The sequence below is a fragment of the Hyaena hyaena genome, unplaced genomic scaffold, assembly GCF_003009895.1.
Source record: "Hyaena hyaena isolate Hyena2069 unplaced genomic scaffold, ASM300989v1 scaffold_320, whole genome shotgun sequence".
In the NCBI taxonomy this organism is placed as follows: Eukaryota; Metazoa; Chordata; class Mammalia; order Carnivora; family Hyaenidae; genus Hyaena; species Hyaena hyaena.
In genome coordinates this window covers 1,180,136-1,201,655 of record NW_024080952.1, presented here as the reverse complement: position 1 = coordinate 1,201,655, position 21,520 = coordinate 1,180,136, and the positions used below count along the sequence as shown (strand labels likewise).

Here is a 21,520-nt window from a genome sequence, read left to right as displayed (position 1 = left end):
AAGTTCTCAACTATTATTGTATTACTGCCTATTTTTTCCCTTTATGTCTGTTAACATTTACTATAGATACTCTGTTCCTCCATGTCATGTAGGTGCGTCTGTCCCCTGGCCCTATGTTGGGGTTCATCAGCAACTGCTTCTGTGCATTTGTGGGCAGAGCTGTCAGTGGGGCATACCCACCTGGTGCTAGCAAGTTAGAGGGAGAATTCTAAAATAACACCCATTCAGTGCCAGTATTAGTAAGGTAGACTGAGATCACAAAAATGGCTCCCCCCCAGTGTCTCAGTTTCTCTGGCGAGTCTCTGCCGTCTCCTGCCTCTCAAACAGACACTGTAAAATTAGTAAGTGGATCTCTGTTATCTAGAGTGTGTGTGGTTTTCAGATTGGGATTACTGAGTTGGTTTCTAGGTCACGTGATGGTGCACATGAGCCCATTCACACGGTTTTTCCAGTCCCCACTGTCCTATGTTCAGGATAGCTCTCCTGAACATAATCCTTATCAATTTTCAAAACCTGGGCTTGTCTATCCTGTGCAGGGTTGGGGGTGTCTGATGTGGAGATCGAATGCCTTGCTTCTCCAGGAAAAGTCCTGTACCTTTGTAATCTCTTCTAGCTGTGATGCACTGAGGCTGGAATGATTGTTTCCTGGTGAGTTCATGTCTCTGCCTCTTCCTGTCTCAGTGATGACCTTTTATCCTTTGTTGTGGAGGCTCTCCAAAGTAAATTTCCAGGTCCCTTTTAGACGGAATTATTTCATCTATAGTTGTAGATTTGTTGTGTCTGTGAGATGAGCTGAGTTCAGGATTTTGCTGTGTTACCATCTTGAAGCCAACTCTTTGACCTCATGCATTCACTTTTAGTTCTTTTTAGGCCACTGGCTGCTTTTTCTCTTCTCCCAAACTCAGCATATAAACAATTTTTTGGGGGGGTCCCCTGCCTACAATTAATCTTTCAGCAATTGTATCCAGTATGCTATGACTTTAAATACCATCTTATATTCCAATGGTAAGTAACTATCCATCTGAAAACCAGACTTCTGTCTTGAATTCCAGAGTCACATGTCTTACTGCCTATTTGACCCTTCTCAGTTAAATATCTAATTGGTATCTAAAACTTAACAACCAAGCTCCTAGTTTCTCACTCATTTATTTAAGGGACAACCCCACCTTTCTTATTGTTCAGGTCTATAATTTTGGAGTCAGCATTGACTCCTGTCTCCCTCTCACATCTTCAGTTTAAGCCATCAACAAATCTTGTCACTTTTACTTTCTAAATCAATCCAGAACCCAACACTTTCTTACCGTTTTGACTGATAGGACGGTCCAAGCTATTATCACCTCTCCTTGGATTACTGTGGCAGGTGCTATGTCCCTGCTTTCATCCTTGCTCTTCTTCAGTCTGCCCTGATCATAGTAGACCTTTTAAAAATATATGTCAAATCAGGTCATTCAAAGTTCATAATTTTTAGGGACTTCCCACCTCACTGTAAGTAAAAGCTCAAGCCCAGGAGGCCCTCTGTAATCTGCCCATTCACCCTCCATTATCTTTCTGGCATCTACTATTAATTTTTCCTTCTCTCACATAGCTCTACCTATAAGGGCCTCTTTTCCACTGATGCCTTCAGGACTTACTCTTACTGCTTTAATTTCTCACTCCAGTGTTAGTTTCTGAGGCCCTCCCTACTTTAAATTGTATCTTTCCTGCTTTGCGTTTCTTTCATCACTAAAATATGAGAAGTCCTTGAGGAAGAGAATATTGGGGGGCCTGTTTTGTTCAGCATTGTTTCCGTGTGCTGGCATGGAGTACATGCTCAACAAATATTTATTGAATAAATGTGTCAACAAAAAACAAGTCATTTATTCAACATCCACGGTTTTTCAACTAGCTTAGTATGTTCATTAAGCACTTTAAAATGCATAACCATCATGTGAGGTAGATAATAAACTCTTTGTGTCTGAGGAGAGTGAGTGTCTCTGTGGAATTACCCGAGTCTGCAAGATGGCACGCTAGCTCAGCAGTTCTGACTGTAAGGCTGTGGCCTGCTCTGTGGTTACCAGAAGTTAAGGAGAAGACCATTTCCTCCTTGGGAGTTTTTTGAGATATTTGCTTTGGTCTCTCCACTTCTTGAGACCAGAGGCCAAGTCTCTCTTTTATTGCTCTACAGTCATTGTCTGCAGGAGGCCTGGTGCCTAGTATGGGCTCAGAAGATCCTTGTCACCACAAGTATGTTACCAAGCCTGTCCAGCGAGTCCCATGGCTACCATAGTTTTACATCGGTACTAGGATAGCCCTTTTTGACTGAAAGTCAAGCTGAGGCAGGCATGGGGGTGGGAGGGGGGAAGTTGAGAATTATTAGAGAACCACAACCAGGAATACTAGGCATGTTTTCCAAAGGCAGTGACTAGCCACTGCCTCACTGCTCTCATTTCATGAATTCTTTTCAACATTCTCTTTCCTCTGTGGTGCTTTCGTGGAGAGAAAGGCTGAGAATGCCATAGAGAAAACCACACTCAAATCAAATAAATGCCTTCTAAGAAGATCACTGGAGTGTGAGGCTTTCTTTTAAGGGTGTATATTCTTGTGCTGGGCAGGAGAAGGAAGGGGGAAAAGGGATTTGAACAAAAAGAAAAGGATCCAAGGGAAATAATAGCAGGAGGCAAGTCACCCTAATCTGATGCCTCCTGTCTCTCGATCATCTTTCAAGTAGTTTCAGCCAAAGAACAGAAGGGGGCTAAACAGAATATTTTAAAACTTCATTTGCAATGAAGTTTTGTATTTTATCTCTTTAAAAATGGAAGAGCCTTCACTGCATTGAGACAAATGGGCATTTCCTTTGTTGTTTGCAACATCTCTAAAAAGCATAGTTAATAAGGGGAAAAAAGCATTTAAACAGTTTACTCTTCTGATAAATTTAATCTGTGGTCTATAGCAATTGCATTGTAATAAATTAATGTTTTCAGAATGATCCTAATACTTTGGATGATGTCCACATTAACTTCAGGTGAATGAAGAACTAAATTTCCTATATTTTATAGTCTTGCTAATATCTTTTTATATCTTTTTGTTTTGTTTTGTTTTTGGAAAGAAAGTACGCCACCTAATTGCAAGGTCAAAAGTGTGGAAAGGCATCAAGGAACAATGTCAAGTTTCCCCACTTAGAAGATAGGTCTTCTAGAGCACTGAGAACAGTGTCTTGTCCATAGCATGCTGTATCCAAATGTTGGCTAAATAAATCGAAATAAATATCCTCCCTTCTACCTACCCAGACAAAACTGGCAGCGAAGTGGCCCAGCAGCTCACAGGGGTTAAGAGACAGCATCAAGAGGAGAGTGTTTTGTTTTTTCTTTGGCCAGTTTTCCTTCAGAAAGCAGCTGTACTCCTGGATAACTTAGTCTTATCTTTCTCAGATCGTACCTTGAAACAGTAAAGTAAATCCCATATGGAAAATTTCAGCTGCAACCTCTCTTACATATGCATATTTAATTTAGTTTTCAAGATGGATCCCCAACCAAACTGTTCCCTGTTGCAGAAGAGGGAGATGTATCTTTAAGTGAATTTACTGGCAGTGGCCACTGTTTGGTACTAATCTTCTTGTACAAGGCATTGTACATCATGTCATGCACAGACAAGAAAATTTCTTGTCTGTTTTAAAAGCTTTAATGTTTCCCCCATGTAACAGGACTACACTACGTAGTTGTCTGTTTATGGTGGTTAATTTTCTATAACAAGTTGACTGGGCCCTGGGATACCCAGTACTTAGTCACACTTTGTGTGTTTCTTTGAGGGTGTTTTGGATGAGTTTTGCATTTGAACTGATAGACTGAGTAAGGATTTAATGTGGGTGGGCCTCATCCAATCAGTTGAAGGCCTGAGTAGACAAAAAGGCTGATCTCTCTCCCCTCTCCCCTGAGTAAGAGAGAATTATTCCTGACTTTGGATTGAGACATATCTTACCCTGCCTTTGCAAGCTGAAACATCAGCTCTTGCTGAGTTTTGAGCCTTCCAGTCTTTGAGTTGGAATACCATCACGGGTTCTCTTGGGTCTCAAGCCTTTGGACTCAGACTTGAACTGAACTTTTGGCTTCCTGGAGCCTCCATCTTACTGACTTACCCTGAAGATCTTAGGAATATTCAGCTTCCATAATCATGTGAGTCAGTTTCTTATAATAAATATGTGTATATACAAGATGAACTGCTCAAGTAAGTACAATCTGATTTCTGTCATGGCAGCTCACAATGGATCCTTGTCCTTTGCTGTCATTCCTTGAGCCCTTTTAAGTACTTGTTTCTGAATACTTAGCACCTCCGCCAGAATCTGTAGACTACAAAGAAAGAAGGCAAATTCTTATTCAAAGACCACAGTCCAGTGTTACCAGTACACAGATGATTAGAAGGAGTGTCTGTACAGAGTCCCACAAACACTGTGGTCATGGTGGGCAGATGTTTCCAGTGGGAAACTGAGCCATGTCTTGTGACTGATTTGCTGAGGTGGAGAAGCCATTTTGACTCCACTTGGTGAAATAGTAGTTACTGCAGCTACTACCTCTCCCCTGCATCCTAGTCTAGAGACTGCCTGAGTTTACATCTCTCCTTTTGTCAATTTCTAGTTGTGTGACCTTGGGCAAATTAATGTCTGTACATTTTGTTAAATGTACAAAAGGAATAAAAATAGTAGCTACATCATAGCATTTTTATAAGATTACATAGGAAAGTATTTGTAAGGAATTTAAAACAGAGGCTGCAAACTACCCTATTTTATCAAATCTAAGAGGCCATCAATTGTGAGACAGACTGCTATTTTGTGTATTTCTAAGAAAGAAAAGCATTGCCAATTACAGTGATAAGATGCTATCAGTTGTCATAGCTCCTGAAATGTTTAAAGATGAGAAAAATATGTATCTTAAAAATCAATGAAGTACAGTAGTCAGTGTTCTATATAAGTGAATACAATTCTAGACCAGCAAGCTGATTATTCAGAGACAATTTTGAGAAGGAAAAAAAAAATCTATTTGCATTTGTGGATGCTTATCTACATAGCAGCAAAATTCTAAGCAACTATAATATTAGTAAATGTCCAAATCACTCTTCAACTATTTTAAGTTGCTAAAACACATTTATTTTCCTAAGGAGGTTTAGTGCTGTCTTCATGACTCTCTAGAGTCATTTAAAATCGAATTAATGTGGGACCCCTGCATGGCTCAGTCATTTAAGCCTCTGACTCTTGATACTGTCTTAGGTCATGATCTCACAGTTTGTGAGATCGAGCCCTGCGTGGGACTCTGCACTGACAGAGCAGACCCTGCTTGGGATTCTCTTTCCTCCCCTCCCCTGCTCATGCTCTCTCTCTCTCTCTCTCTCTCTCTCTCTCTCTCTCTCTCTCTCAAAATAAATAAAAACATCTAATTCATGATGGCTGTTATATAAATGGAATATTTGTGTCCCTCCTACCCAATTTATATGTTGAAGAGCTAACGCCCAAATGTGACTATATTTGGAGACAGAGTCTGTGAGGAGGTAGTAAAGGTTAAATGAAGTCATAATGGAGAGTTGGTGTTTTTATGGGGTGGGGGGGAAAAAGAGACAGTAGAGTACTCCATCTTTACCATGAGAATGCCGCTGGGTGCTGCAAGCCAGAAGGAAAGCTCTTACTGGGAAATGCATTGGCCAACACCTTGATCTGTTGTTTAAGCCACCCAGACTGTGGTAATTTCTTGTGGCAGCTGGGCAAACGGCAACAGTGGCCATCGGGGAGAGGAACACACTCTCGGAGGACTGAGGATGAATTCACCCTGCCCCCCCCCCCCCCCCCCCAACTACATGGCTAGCCATTCAGGGAATGTTTGACCTGATGGCATTTGCTTGCAGTTGGAAACCAGAGAAACAAGCTCCTCACCAACTCTTTGAAGGCCTCACTTTTCTGCTGACGCAGCACTAAATTCCCATGCTAGTTTCCCAACATCGTAATTATGGTTTTTTATTTAATTTTTACAATTGTGTACAACAACCTATGGGAAATCAGCATTCGTGTTTATACATTTAATTAGGTTTATAGTTTTAATCACTTCCTAATGCTTTCTTCTGTAATAGATTGAAAACTTTCTCTCATGATGGTGGTTTGATTCTCTGGGAACTGGATCTGATTTTATGTGTTTTACAAATGAAACTTTCTCTTAGTATTTGTTCTTGCCAGCGTTTGAAGTTTGCTTCCACCAACAGTTAACACAGTACGGCAAAGGAAGGGTGAGAAAATCTTCAGAATAATAGGTTGTTTTGTGGAAGGGCTAACTCTATTAAAAATATCTCATAATTCAGTTTTTAAACTAGTTTTGTGATTTGAAGGCCCCATACCAAACAACAGAAACCAAGCAAAGCATTAGTCCCTGGTAATCTTTGGGGAAGCCTGTTTTAATGAGTAGATGAGATTGCTTGTAATTCACAGAACAATTTATATGTAAATCATACATGTAAAAATTGAGAGTGCTCAAGGGTGCTTGAAAAGGTTGACTTTTATTAATGACTTCTAACCATTGTCTCCAAAATCTTTACGTTGTTTTTTATCAGAGCAGTGGTATTAGTTATCTATTGCTGTGTAACAAATTAGCCTAAACCTTAGGAGCATAAAACAATCTACAAATATTATTTCCTACAGTCTCTTCTTTCATCATCAGAAATCTGGGAGTGGCTTAACTGGGTGGTCTTGCTCCAAGGTTGTCTGATGGCACTTAATCTGTTGGCTGGGGTTGGAGTCTTTGAACCCTTGACCAGGGCCATAGGAACCACTGAGCGACAGTCTACAAAGTAACTGGCATGTATTCTTTAAAAATGTCAAGTTTGGGGCGCCTGGGTGGCTTAGTCGGTTGAGCATCCGACTTTCGCTTAGGTCATGATCTCGCGGTTTGTGGGATCGGGCCCCGCGTCGGGCTCTGTGCTGACTGACAGCTCAGAGCCTGGAGCCTGTTTCAGTCTGTGACTCCCTCTCTCTCTGACCCTCCCCTGCTCACGCTGTCTCTCTCTCCTAGAAATAAATAAAACAAAAACAAAACTAAAATAAAAATGTCAAGGTGAAGAAAGATAAAGGCTGAAAAGTACTAGCTGATTAAAGAAGGCTAAAGAAATGTGACAACCAAACACATCACAGATCCCTGGGCTAGATCCTGAACAAAGGGGATAATGTCTCTAAAGCACATTATTAGAACAACTGGCAAACCTGTAGATTATATAACAGCATTATGTAATAATATTTTATCAGTGTCAAATGTCCTGATTTTGATAATTATGTAAGACAATGTCTTTGTTCTTAGGAAACACACACGAGGTGTTATTTAAGGGTAAAGGGGTATCATGTCTGCGACTGACTCTCAAATGGTGCAGAAAGATACATGAAAGAGAGTGAATGACAAGGCATATAGAGTCGCATGTTAACAATAGTGAATCTGCATATAAGGTCTTACATTATTATGCTATTGCGGCTGTGACAAGCGACCACAAGTTTAGGAGGTTGTTTCTGTAAGTCAAAAGTCTGGCACAGTAGCTGGTTTCTCTGCTCAGAGTCTGGCCTCTGGGTTAAAATCAAGCTACTAGCAGGACTGCATTCCTTGTGGGGGCTGTGAAGAAGAATCTGCTTCCACAAGTATTCAGTTTGTTGGCTGAACTCCATTCCTTGTGGTTGTAGGACTGAACCCACCATTTCCTTGCCTTTTGATCGCTCCATCTTTAAGCCGGCAGTGGTGCTTTGAGTGTTTCTGTTTCCAATCGGCTTTCCCCTTCTGCTTCATCTGTTTGCCTTCAAGGGTTCATGTGATAACATTAGTTCTATCTGGACAATCAAGGAAATTTTCCTCCTCTTAAGATCAACCAGTTAGTGATTTAAAAAAAAATTTTTTTTTTTTAGATAGCCTCTTGAACATTTATTGGAAGAATAAAAAACAGATTTAACTGATAAGCAAATGTTGGTAGACAGTAGAATTTGGACAGGTCTGTTGTTGAATATTAAAATGTCAGATACAAGGAAAGTCCTTTCATGTAATTACTAGACTCAAAAGAAAATTATAGAATTCTTATAAGGTAGATATAACCATATTTATAATTGATGCAAGGTCCAGACTTAATTATAAAATATAAACGCATTTTTTTTTAATGTTTGTTTATTTTTGAGACGGAGAGAGAGGAGAGAGCACGTATGGGTTGAACTCCCCAACCGCAGGATCATGACTTGAGCCAAGATCAAGGGTTGGACGCTTAATTGACTGCACTACCCAGGTTCCCCTAACCAGTTAGTGATTTTAAATTATATGTACAACATCTCTTTTGCCATGTAAGTAACGTAATGTAGCTGTGGTTGTGATACGAGGAGCTGAAGGTCCTGGGGGTTGAATTTCTGTCTATAACAGGTTCTCAGGAGATTTTGTCCCCCACCCCCAACACTATTCGTACCACCTTTATATATATTTAAATTACATCAAAGGGAAAAGTTACAGAGATTCATAAGCTTGGAACAGGAAGTTAGAAAATGGAGTCATAGCATCATTCATCTGTGTGGTACTTTGATTTTTCCCTCACAGCACTGGGTCTGTCTTTCTCCCCCTTTATCCATCAGGTCACCACCAAATCAAGCAGGGGACCTGTGAGGTGGTTGCTGTACACCGGTGCTGTAATAAGAACCGCATAGAAGAGCGATCGCAAACCGTCAAGTGTTCCTGCTTCCCCGGACAGGTGGCTGGCACCACTCGGGCTCAGCCTTCTTGCGTTGAAGGTAAGACCTTTCCAGTCCGTTTTCTCCAGTCTTGCAAAAGGTGCCTCAAACTACCAAGAACCTCCTTGCTTTACTGTCCTTTCAACTCAAGGAATACGAGGCTGATTCTGGATTAGTGCTGCTGTAAAAATGAACATAATTGTAACTCCACAAATTATGTGGTGGATAAGGGAAGCGGTTAATGATATTTCTCAAGCGGTACCAGTGGGGAGTTCTGTTACTAGACAATCAGGGAGATAGGCTTTGAGTTTTTTCTTGCCTAACTGTCTGTCCAAATCATATGCATCAAAACCGTTGTCTCACTAGACAGAATTTTCTCCCTGATCTCAAGCTCTCAATTCCGAAGCAATTAGCAGCCTGATTTTCTCACCTCATGTTTAATGTTACAGACTTCTATTCTCTTTATATGTACTTGACTATTTTAACAAACACTTATAAAATATTTTCTCTGGAGCATCTTCCCTGAGAAAAGTTTGGAATCACATGTCATTTATTTTTTGTCTCCAAATCCCCTAGCAGAGTGCTGTGCCAATGAATTAAAAAAAAAAAAAAAATGAATGAATGATTCCTTTTGATGCCCCTGGCTGCTTCTAGCAGACACCTTGTTAGAAACAAGTGTCATTCCCCAGGGGAACGGATTCATGAGGTTAAGCCTCGTAGTACTTGCTCTATACTGGCATGAAAACTCCCTGAAAGTGAAGGCTTCCAGTCTTACTTGATGCAGGTCTAAAGGTCAGCCATTAAAATGCATATATGCATTCTTTACTCCAGAATCACACAATCCAGAATAATAATTGACTTTCCCATATCCCACCTCCCCTATCAAACACAGGCACAAATTTATGGCCTGGATGGTCACTAGGATTGTGCATCAGCGTGATCTCAGTGACAGTTAAAGCTGGAAAGTAAATATGGCCAACTTACCATCTACAGTTCTTCACAGAAACCCTGGGGCCAAATGCGTGGCTGAATTCAGATTTTTTAAAGGCAGCATAGTACATAAGCATCTGTTACCTAACGAATCTACTGTCTTTTCCGGTTGTACCCCGTACTTAGAGATGCTAGTATGTCTTCAGTGCAGTATATAGCATATTCGTGCAGAACAGGAGAGGGCAAGATGACCAGCCTCATGTTAATTCAAATCAGGTTTTGTTGCCATTGTACAGAACTCCTGTCCATTTTCAGAGCTTTTTGGATCTGGGGATAACAGACAAAGGATTGTAATCTATAAAGGAAGATAGTTAACATTTTTAAAAAAAGACATTTAAAAGAAATTTGCTAAGTTCTTCTTTCTCCTGGCTTCTGAAGCCTGGCATATTCTGGCTGTGTCTCCTTCCTCTCTTTCAACTACACTACTCACATCTAAGTGGGGTCCTTTATGCTCCCTTTTTATTTTTTAGAGAGAGAGAGAGAGTGTGGGGTGGGGGAAGGGACAGGGAGAGCAGAAAACAGAGGATCCGAAGTGCATTTTGCGCTGACAGCAGAGAGCAGGGCTCAAACTCAAAAACTGTGAGATCATGAGATCACGAACTGAGCCAAAGTCAGACACTTAACCGACTGAACCCCCAGGTCCCCCACTTTACGTTCCCTTTTCTCCTGCACTTGTACCTATATCCTGGCCTGGGGCACTGCCTTCTGCCCCACAACACACATTTTGTCTATTTAATTCCTCCTCTGTGTCCATATTTCCTGTATCTCCCTGTACATCCCGTTCATGACATGTATCCTATTTTCAGATCTGTCTGAATGTGTGCCTTTCCATTAGTCAGCAGGTTGCTTGAAGATGACAACTGTCTTTCTTACTTCTTTCTACTTACCCTCGCACTGGCTGGTGCATGAGTGACTTGGGCACAGTGGAGAACATAATCATATTCAGGAATCACAGATTATTTTCAAACGAATGTGTTTGTTTGCTGTGTGGATTGTAAACTTCCTCGAGAATTTTGAATTATAACATAAACTCTACATTCTATCCAGCATAGAATCTTTAGATTTAAGAAGTCTTCTACATTTATCTCAAAGCATTTTTATCGGGATCCCGAAAATACAGATGGGGTGGCAATCATATTTAGTATTTTTCCCTTAATAAAATATTAATACCTTACTCTGCAGTAGCTTGCTTTACTTTTTATATACATTTATTATTTGGGCCAAATCCCCTTTGGCCACCACTGTAAGAATAACTGCATTTATGTGTTTGGTCTATTAATTTTTTTTGACCTATTTATATATTTGAGATAGTTCTCAAGAAAATGTGGTACATTGCAGTATAAATGTGTTTTACCCAAATGGTATCACACTGTATATTTCTTAATCCAACCTGTTACCAATATTATGTTGCAGAGATCTTTGTGTGCTAGTACAAACTGACTTGTTATTATTACTTGCTCTATTAGCATTCCATTGTATGGCTGGGTTATAATTTGTGTACCTCTTCCTCTACCGAAGGACATTTTAGTTGTGTCTGTGTCAAGACAAATGGACTCACAGGCTAGTTAAATGATTTCCTTACTGTCATAGGATCAGTAAGTGATAGAGATCAATTATGTGGTGTCTGATGTACAGCAGAATGTTCTGTGATAATGTACATATTCTTTATATCTCTTAGCTACATGTGTGGTTGCATTTATGTCCATGAAGATTGGGAACCACTAACCACATGTGGCTGTTGAGCATTTGAGCATTTGAGATGTGACTGGTATGGATTTAAATTTAAATGGAACTTGTAACTAGAAGCTTTCCTATCGGACACTGCAGGATCAGCTTTGTGTACATATGTAACTCATGAATACATTTGTAGCCAGAAAATAACCACATTCTGAAGGGTAGAATTATGAATGTGTGTTAATATTTGTGTCGCCGCACCTAGCATAGCCTGGCAAACCGTCAGTGTTCAATCAATGTGTATTGGATCAAAGTCACCGAGGAGGTGTTGGAAGTTGTAGTTTAGGCTTTAGTTAGGATGGTATCTGTTTTCATATCCTTCTGATCTTCTATTCCTTATCTGAATGTTTCCATTAGGGCTTTTTAGCTTTATCCCATAATAATCTTTATCCCATAATAATTATGCAGTATCATGCTGTTAGCTGGTTTGTGGGAAGACCTAGTCTCTGCTGATCTGTTCCTCTTTTCTTATTTGTCAATAAGAATGTGGAGAGGATCTAAAATATAAAATTCACTTGAATTTACATTTAAATTAAAAGCAAGAAGACATTGGAGCGGGGCACTAATTAATGTTGACATTGAAAGTGGAATCTCCTTATTCATTTCTGTTAATCTACAGCACAGATACTTGTCTTGTGTTTCCATTGCTTTTATTAGTTAAAATGGGAGAAAAATTAGCTGTTTTTTTTTTTTTGTCTCCAAGTTTTTTTTCTTGGTTATAATTAACTTATAAAATCCTGTGTCATTGAAATGTGTCTGTCCTGCACATCTGGGATTTGGGCCCTACAGTAGACAATTATGTGCTGGTAGGCATGTTTCCATTTGGATCTTCAACTGCCACGTAATATATGGATGCTGTTTAATGACAGGACCTATATTCTCCACCTTTATCAAAATACCACTCTACAGAGATAATGCTGAATGGTTTATGATAAAACGAGATAAATGTGTACTATGGCAAAGCTTCATTTATTTCATCAAAGTGAATGCTTCCTAAGCATTGGATTTAAAAAAGACTGATAAAAACTGAGAGATGGGAGGCAGCTATTATTTTTCCTTCTTCTGATGCCCTAGTTTGTTTTCCAAGATGTCACAGATCGCTTAGTTAAGTCCTAGAATTCCATGTTGCAGACAACTTGCACGGCTTTATGGGCTGTGTGCTAAGGTACAGAGTCTGTCTCCAAGATGTGATTTCACAAGGTTTTGTGACTGGGTATGTTCTTGGTACCAACTAAAAGACAAAGTGGGTTTCTGAGTTTTTCCCAGCGGCAGTGGAGTGAATGACAGCAAGTGGGGGAGGGGTGGGGAGGAGAGAGAATCTGAAGCAAGCTCTGCACTGTCGGCGCAGAGCCTGTTGTGAGGCTCAAACTTAGAGTCAGACCCTTAACTGACTGAGCCACCCAGGCACCCCCAAAGATCAGTGTTTCTTAACCAGAGGTGATTTTGGCCATCCTAGGGATATTTGATGATGTCTGGAAATACTTTGGATTATATACTGGGGGAGGAGGTGCTATTGGCATCTAGTGGGTTGAGGCCAGGGATGCTGATCATGATGTTATCATGTGCATATATACAGCGACAATCAAGAATTATCTGGCCTCTTATGTGCTAAGGTTAAGTAACTGCCTTAGAGTTAGGTCCCTGCTGCCTAGTACATGGTTGTACTTGTGTGAGCTTGCGCATACTGTAGAAGACGAATTCAGATCACAAAAGATCATTCTGTACCTGTTTATCCACAGCGTCACTCAGTACTCTGTGTACTTGGTGGAAATAACAGTACCTTGTTATGTGTGAAGTATGTGAACAAGTGAACTTTAACAAAAATGTGTTCTCAGGACTGCCTTTTTGCGTGTTACCTGGGTCAGGTTGGAATGGCTTCTTTTCTTGAAATAGCAAATATAAATTGGCAGCTTTTGGCACCTGCCTTTTTTTTTTTTTTTTTTTTTTTTTTTTTTTTTTTTTTTTTCTTTTTTTTTCTTTTCTTTCCTTTTCTTTTCTTTCCTTTTTTTTATTGGCAGCTTTTGGCTTTTTTATTTTTTTTTTTTTTTTTTTTTTTTTTTGAGACTGAGAGAAACAGAGTGTGAGTAGGGGAGGGGCATAGAGAGGGGAGACACAGAATCTGAAGCGGGGCTCCAACCCAGGAGCTGTGAGATCATGACATGAGCTGAGGTCGGACGCTTAACCCACCGAGTCACTCAGGCATCTGCCTATCTTTAAAGTTAACCAATAGCTTAAAGTTAAACTTTTTTTTAAGGTTAATTTGCAAAGAGCATCTTGAAATAAGAATGTTTAAGAGCAAAGTAGCTAAAGTGTATTAGAAGCTCAGAGCATATTCTAGAAAGATGTGTTCATCTTTCTGTAGTTTCAGTGTAAAAGTACCCTTTTCTTTAGCAAAAGCTTAACTCTGTGTAAATACAACTAAACTAAGTCAAAAAATGAAAGACCAACTCCTCAGAAGTGAGCCTGCTTGTCGTTAGTTTTATTCAAAGGTGGGTTTATGTAAATAGCTGTATGAACACATATTGTGTTTTATTTCATGGAGTAATATTTAATTGGGACAAGGAATAGAAAAAAAAAATCTCAGTCTATTTTGTACAACAGAGCGTACAGAAAATGTACCAGGAACAAAATAGCTAATTGGTCCCATTATATTTTCACCTATAAAACAGCATTACAGAAAACACTAGTCACAACCATAAAAGCAGAGATTCAGTGTTTTTTTTTTAATCCCCTACCTTTCTGCATAAAACTAGAAATTCATTACAGGTTGGCATCTTGGAGATAGGGATGTTTTGTAAAGGCATGGGGCCTTCTAAAGAACTTTATTTTAAAAATAGAAGTGACAAGACACTTTCTCATTATGAAATTTTATAACAGGATAAAATAGATACCTCCTACAAACTTATTTTCCTATGGAGACAAGGCTCAGTTAAGTGGGCAGATGTTCTCAAGAGTTATTTTAATAAATCCTACTTCTGGGTCCTTTGTCTCAGCTCAAAGCTGGGCTCAGTATGCACTCACAGCTTGACCTTCTGGGTTTGTTTTTTGTTGTTGTTTTTTTAATGTGTATTTATTTTTGAGAGAAAGAGGGGGACACAAAATCCCAAGCAGTCTCCAGGCTCTGAGCTGTCAGTGCAGAGCCTGACGCGAGGCTCAAACTCATTATCCATGAGATCATGACCTGAGCCCAAGTTGGATGCTCAACTGACTGAGCCACCCCGGACTTCTGGGATTTTATTTACTGGTGGGTGAAACCCTTATATGGTCCTTACCTTAGCTGTGAGTTCCTTAGTCTTTAATGCATAAAGGAATTTGAAACTTTCCTTGTGGCCACTGCGGTGCCTCATGAAGGCTTTCTTTTCTGAAAGAGCATTTGCTGTTAAGTCAGTCAGTCATGAACACATTTATAGGGCCCTAAGGTATGTATTCACTAAGATATGAAAATGGTTTGTTTTTTGCTTTTTAGCAAATAGAATTATTTTAAATTTCAGGATAGGTTGTTATTTGATGAACCTACTGTGAATCTGTCTTCAGAAAAATCACATTTTCCAGTTAAATGAAAAAAAAACTGGTAAAAAAATTTCACAAGAGCTAGGTCTTACATGCTTCTTTAAAACAATTTAAAATTTTTGGGGTGCCTGGGTGGCTCAGTCTTTTAAGCATCCAACTTCGGCTTAGGTCATGATCTCATGGTTTGTGGGTTCGAGCCCTGTATTGGGCTCTGTGCTGACAGCTAACTCAGAGCCTGGAGCCGGTTTCGGATTCTGTGTCTCCCTCTCTCTCAAAAATAAATAAAGTATTAAAAAAAAGCAATGTAAAGTTTGTAACAAAATATTCTGAAAATATTTTTCTGTTCTGTAGTTACGAATTGGCTTTTTTTTTTTTCTTTACCCCCTCAAGCTCCTTTTCTAGATTTTGCATCAGAATGATCTTGGGACCCCAGGGGCCAGTAAGGACTTGCATTTCCCTGCTGTGAAGTTGAGATAGAATGAGTCAGATTATTTCCTCTGTAGGGAATTTGTGCCAGGTTTCTCACTTACACCTCACTTGGTCTCTTTCAGACTCCTTTTTGGCCCCAGTGGTTTATCATCACCCACCAGACTAGCTCTCCTGGGCCCACAGTTTTCCCTGGCTTATCATACCACTCTTGCTAGAAACTTTGCAGGGCTCCCTCCTGCTTGAGAAATCAAGTCTAATCTGGAATTGGCATTGAGAGCCCCTAAATGGGCTCAGCTAACTGTCCTCTGCTTTTCTGCTGACCCCTCATGGCAGCCACACGGGCCTCCTGGCTTCCAGGTGGGCCACTCACTGTCTCAAAGCACCAGGTGCCTTTGCTTTGACAGATCACCTGTCATCTGAGCTGTTTTGGAATCCTCTGTGTGGCCCTGGCACCTGTCAGGTTCCCACTGCTGACTGGCAGAGAATCTTCCTAAGAGAACTCTTTTAAAGATAAAAAAAAAAAAAAAAAAGTATTTTAAATTCAGCTGTAACTCTGTGTAAATATAACTAAGCTCTGTCAACATTTATATAACTTTTGTGGTCCTGCAGATGGAATTTTGAAATTGAGGGTTGGGAACCATCTCTTATTTATCTTTATATCCACTTGGGACCACCCTAAGGTATTCAGAAAATAATGAAGGATTGGTCGGCACTTTGAATCTGGTCAAACTCTGTGTAGCATGTGTTAACCTCAACTATGACTGTAAAATGTCGTACAGTAGAAAGACTTGCAGATACGGAGGAAGAAGCCTAGATTCTCATACCTCCTCTCTCATTTTACTCACTTTGTGGAAAGCTCTTGTTTTTATTTCCGGAACCATCTGCCTCCTCTTCCTGCTGCTAAAGGCTGTTGGGACAATCAAAAGAGCAACAGTATGTAAATGGGCTTTGAAAATAACAAACTCTCTACAGTTTTAAGGTGATATTTCTGTAATATTTGTGACTGAAGAGCATACATCCTTCTCAAACTTCACCCTACTGTCTCCATCCACTCAAGTTCATTGGCAGTCTCTGCCAAAATAAGTAACCCATATAGCTATATTCCTTTCTCAGTATTGGCACCTTCTCACTTAAATAGCTTATGATTATTCTAGATCACAATTCTACCTCATTTAGGTAATATTGCTTTTAAGGGGACTCTAATCAGATAGTAGCACAGGATTGGGCCAGAATCAGGAATGGTGGTTTTCATGTGGAGTAGACACACTGTCTGGCTATTTCAGCTGATAATGAAATGGTCCTGTGCCCTAATCATGCCGTAGTGCATTTGCGTGACAGGAGACCAGTTTTCAATGCATCAGCTTGCTGTGTTATCTACTTTTGTTGCTGCCTCTATACCTCTAGTTGTTTGTACTATAGCTTGCTGGTGTGGGGGAGAGGTATAAATATAAGGGTTGATGAGGGGGCTCCAGCCTTAGCTGGACTGGGAGCCTTAGCTTTTTCCTCTCCATACAATGAAGGAAATACATTAACAGGATGCCTCTCGCTCAAGAAACAATAGCTATAGCTATTAGGAATGCTCAAGATTTGCTTGAAATTGAGTTTCAGGCTTCCCAGGAAGTTGTAGTTTGAGTCAAGTTCATGAAGATATTTTTTCCCCTAAGTGCTCTTATTTCAACAGAAAACCAGGGCTTGGGGTGCCTGAGTCAGTTAAGTGTCTGACTCCTGGTGTCGGCTCAGGCAATGAGCTCACAGTTTCATGGGTTCGAGTCCTGCATCGGGCTCTGCACTGGCAGCAAGGAGCCTGCTTGGGACTTTATCTCTCCACCCCTCCTCCACTCACACTATTTCTCTGAAAAATAAACTTTAAAAATTTCAACAAAAAATAGGGCTCAACCACCCATCCCCCTTAATCCACACACCCTACCTACAGTCTCAGATCTGTACCAGCCCTCTGGCTGGCCTCACCTTTAAATATGAATCACGATCCATTTTGTCCTTTGACTCTGTAAGAATACCTGGCCAGGTTGATGGAGTTTCCTTAACTTGTCTTTATCTGCCTCCAAACCTGGGGAATTCTTACTGGCAGATGTCAGCAAAGATGATGGGGTAAGGAGGAAAGGGAATTCCTGGGTGAGATAACGAGCCTCGAATGTGGGCAGGTGAGGGAGTACCAGGCTCTCGTACCTTCACTTGGCTTCCAGTTGTTGAGTTCAAGGAGTTACTCCACCACTTGCTGGACTGGCATGGAGAGATGAACCCCTCTGTGACGGAAATGTTTATACTGCTTTTAATCTATGCAACTGGCAACAAAGACCATCCAATGTAGTGACGTTGCTGTATCAGCACCCACTGTTGTAACCTACGAAACGGTGAGCCCAGCAGTAGCTACCGTTTTCTAATAACCCAGTGACTGGCCCATGGTTAGCTAAGACTCTGCTGTGGATTAGCTTTATCCTCTTGGCATCTGTGGTGAGGTTTTATTTTTATCCCCATCTTACAGATGAAGAAACTGAGATCAAGAGGAGTTAAATAACTAAAGTCATTGGAAAAAAGAAAGTAGCACAGGCAAATTCATATCCCAGCAATTTGTAAAGCTTGGGATCTCACTATTTTCCAGAGCCTATGGCTGACCTCGTTCTTTAAATTTACTTATGTTAAATAGTTCTTATTAACAATCCTTGAGATCACTGTATTGATCCACATGAGCATTATGTTGTCTCCATTTGGAGGAAGAAACACTTTCACAAACGCTATTTGGCCTTTGTTTTCCAGCTTCCATCGTGATTCAGAAATGGTGGTGTCACATGAACCCTTGCTTGGAAGGAGAGGACTGTAAAGTGCTGCCAGATTACTCAGGTTGGTCCTGTAGCAGTGGCAATAAAGTCAAAACTACAAAGGCAAGTATAGACAAACACAATTCTCATTTACAACTTCCTCAGATGATTAACTATGAGGTTCTTCCCCTTTATTTCATCCTGGTACCACCCGCGATGTTATTTTATGTTGATAAACCTCCTTGCCATCCTGTTACTTTGGCCTTCTGAAAAGCCCATTTCCTAGTATCGCCCTTTATGTCAGATTGTATGGAGCAGTGACTTGCTGGATGAACTGGTCATTTTAGGCAAGGTCACTCAATTCATTGTAGCTCCTTCAAGAGCCTGATTTATGATCCTCCTTACTTCCTGTGAGGAATTTTAGTAGTTGAAGACTCAAGTGTTATAGAAGTCAAGAGTTGTCTCCTCCAGGGATGTGCTTTCTAGTCCCCACCCTTTCAGAGGTCTACCAGTGTCTACTCAGTTCTTGAGCCTGACATCTACTTCTTCCTTCCCTCTCCATGTCCAGTCTATTATGGGTCGCTGGCCTTGTTACGCCCATCATCCTCCTTGGCCACCATCCTTAGAACAATGGTCCTGTCTCCACTGTGTCTCATCTTGATGCCTCACATCCACTCTTACTCCCTTTTAAGGTCATTCTCCATACGATGACCACCATCATATTTGTGAAATGCACATCTTCCTAGCTACTCTGCCTCTCTGTCTATCTTGCACCACTAACCTTGCCTGTCTGGGTCTTAAGAATGAAGGGAGGTGGTTTGCCAGGTTATCTTTTTGGTGGTTGTGGCTGTTTCAGGCTTCTGTTAGTACCTCTTACCTTGGTGCCTTTGCAATTGCAAAGGAAGGTGTTTTCTTCACGGATTGTGCTTCCCTCCTTTCTTTACTCCTTAACCAGTATTTCTTTAGAGTCATACTTTCGATGGTTACCTTCATAGTCCCAATGACTTTTTTGAATAGAAAGTAATAAAATCGGGAAAACAGTCATAAAATTGGTCATTCTAAAGAACAAATAACATTTTATAAAAAACTATACATTTTAGCTGGCATCAGATACAAAATCATCAGTAGTATAATTGTCAACGTTTTGTTAGTAATATAAAGATGAGTAGGATGAATGACCTGATAAAGGCATGTCTCATTTTTGTGGTGCTTTGCACATACTGTTTCTATGGTTTGTTGTTGTTACTACAAACTGAAGGTTTGTGACGACGTCATGTCAAGTAAGTCTGTCGGCATTACTTTCTCCAATAGCACTGGCTCCACTGGTGTCTGTGTGTCACCAAGTTTGGTAATTCCCACTAATATGTTTGATTCTTCAAATCATTGCATTATTCTGATTATCAGTGATCACTGACAGTACTATTTGTAATTTTAGGGTGGCACCCCTGTGTGTCTTCTTTTCCCCTGTTTCCCTTCCTCTCCTTATTTCCTTCCTTATTACAACAATATTGAAAGTAGGCCAACTAATAACCACACATGGGCCTCTGAATGTTCCAGTGAGAGGAAGAATCACATGTTTCTGACTCGATTAAGTTTAGTCAGGAGGCCTGACACATTTAGCCAAGCTGTGAATGCAAAGGAAAAACTCATGAAGGACATTTAGAAAAAAACTACTCCAGTGAACACACAGATAAGAAGAAAGTGAAACAGCCTTGTTGGAGAAAGTTCTAGTGGTCTGGATAAAAGATCCACCTAGCCACAATATTCCCTTAAACCCAAGCCTGATCCAGAGCAAGACCCTAACTCTTCAATTCCATGAAGGTAGGGAAGAAAAGTTGGAAGCTAGCAGATGTTGGCTCATGCGGTTTAACAAAGAGGCCATCTCCATGACATGAAAGTGCAAGGTGAATCAGCTACTTACCTAGAAGTTCTAGCTAACACAATGAAGGTCGCTACTCAAAACAATAGATTGTCACTGTGGACAAAAGAGCATTCTGTTGCAAGAAGATGCTGTCTAGGACTTTCATAGCTGGAAAGGAGAAGTCAGTGCCTGGACAGGCTGACTCTCTTGTTAGGGGCTAATGCAGCTGGTGACTTTAGGCTGCTGACAGTGCTCATTTACCATTCTGAAAAATCCTAGGGTTCTGAAGAATTATGCTGAATCTACTCTGCTCTAGAAATGGAACAAACAAAGCCTAGATGACTGTCTGTTTACAACTTGGTTTACTGAATATTTAAAACCCATTGTTGAGACTTACTGTTTATAAAAAAGGTTTCTTTTTAAACAACATACCTGGTCCCCCAAGAGCTCTGATGGAGATAGACAGTGAGTTTAATATTGTTTTCATACCTGCTAACATGGCTCCTTGATCCGTGGGCTGCAGAATGGATGTTATTTTGACTTTCAAGTCTTATCATTTAAAAAGTTGATGTCATCGGCCATAGCTGTCACAGATAGCGATTCGTTGATGGATCTGGGCATTCTAGATGCCACTCAGAACACATCTCATTCCTGGGAAGAGATAAGAATTAACAGGAATTTGGAAGAAGTTGCTTTTAACACACATGGATGGCTTTGAGGGGTTCAAGTCTTCAGTGGAGGAAGTAACTGTGGATGTGGCCGAAACAGCAAGAGAACTAGAAATGGAGCCTGAAGATGGGACCTAACTACTGCCATGAGACACCTTAAGAGATGAAGAGGTACTTCTTAGGGTCGAGCAAAGAAAGTAGTTTCTTGAGATGGAATCTACTCCTCAGGAAGATGCTGTGAAAGGTGCTGACCTAACAACAAAAGACTTAGAATATGACATCAACTGCATTGAGAAAGGCAATGGTAGAGTTTGGGAGGATTGGCTCCCATTTTGAAGGAAGTTTTATGGGCAAAATGGCTGTCAAACAAACAGCGTGGCACGCTCTAGAGAAATCATCCCTAAGAGGAAAAGTCCGTCCATGTGGCTGAATAGGTGGTCTTGTTATAATAAATTGCCAGTCACCCCCACCTTCAGCAACTGCCACCCCAGTTAGTCGCTGCCATCAACACGGAGGCAAGGCCCTCCACCAGTAAAAAGATTATGACTGGCTGAAAGCTCACATGATAGCAGTTTTTAGCCACGAAGTATTTTTAAATAAGGCATGTACAGTGCTTTTTTAGACCAAATGTTATTGCACACTTACCAGACTATAGTGTGGTGTAAATATAACTATTATATGCACTGGGAAAACAAAAATTAATTTGGCATGCTTTACTGTGATGCGCATTTTGTTCAGATACTCACTTTATGGCAATACTTGCTTTACTGTGGTGGTCTGGAGCTGAACCTGCAATATCTCTGAGGTGATGCCTGTGTATGCTTTTATATCCACAACAGTGGAAGTTCGCTGTGTCCTA

The 21,520-nt window shown here is 40.5% G+C and overlaps 1 protein-coding gene across 2 annotated transcripts in view; it reads left to right on the top strand.

The window, feature by feature from the left end:
• TAFA4 (TAFA chemokine like family member 4) overlaps positions 1 to 21,520 on the top strand; it is a 190,212-nt gene that overhangs the window by 163,100 nt on the left and 5,592 nt on the right. For both annotated transcript variants that reach the window (XM_039248850.1, XM_039248851.1), the window contains 2 exons: positions 8,597 to 8,752; positions 18,131 to 18,255. In XM_039248850.1, the coding sequence (XP_039104781.1) occupies positions 8,597 to 8,752; positions 18,131 to 18,255 (281 nt within the window). The remainder of the gene's footprint in view (positions 1 to 8,596; positions 8,753 to 18,130; positions 18,256 to 21,520) is intronic.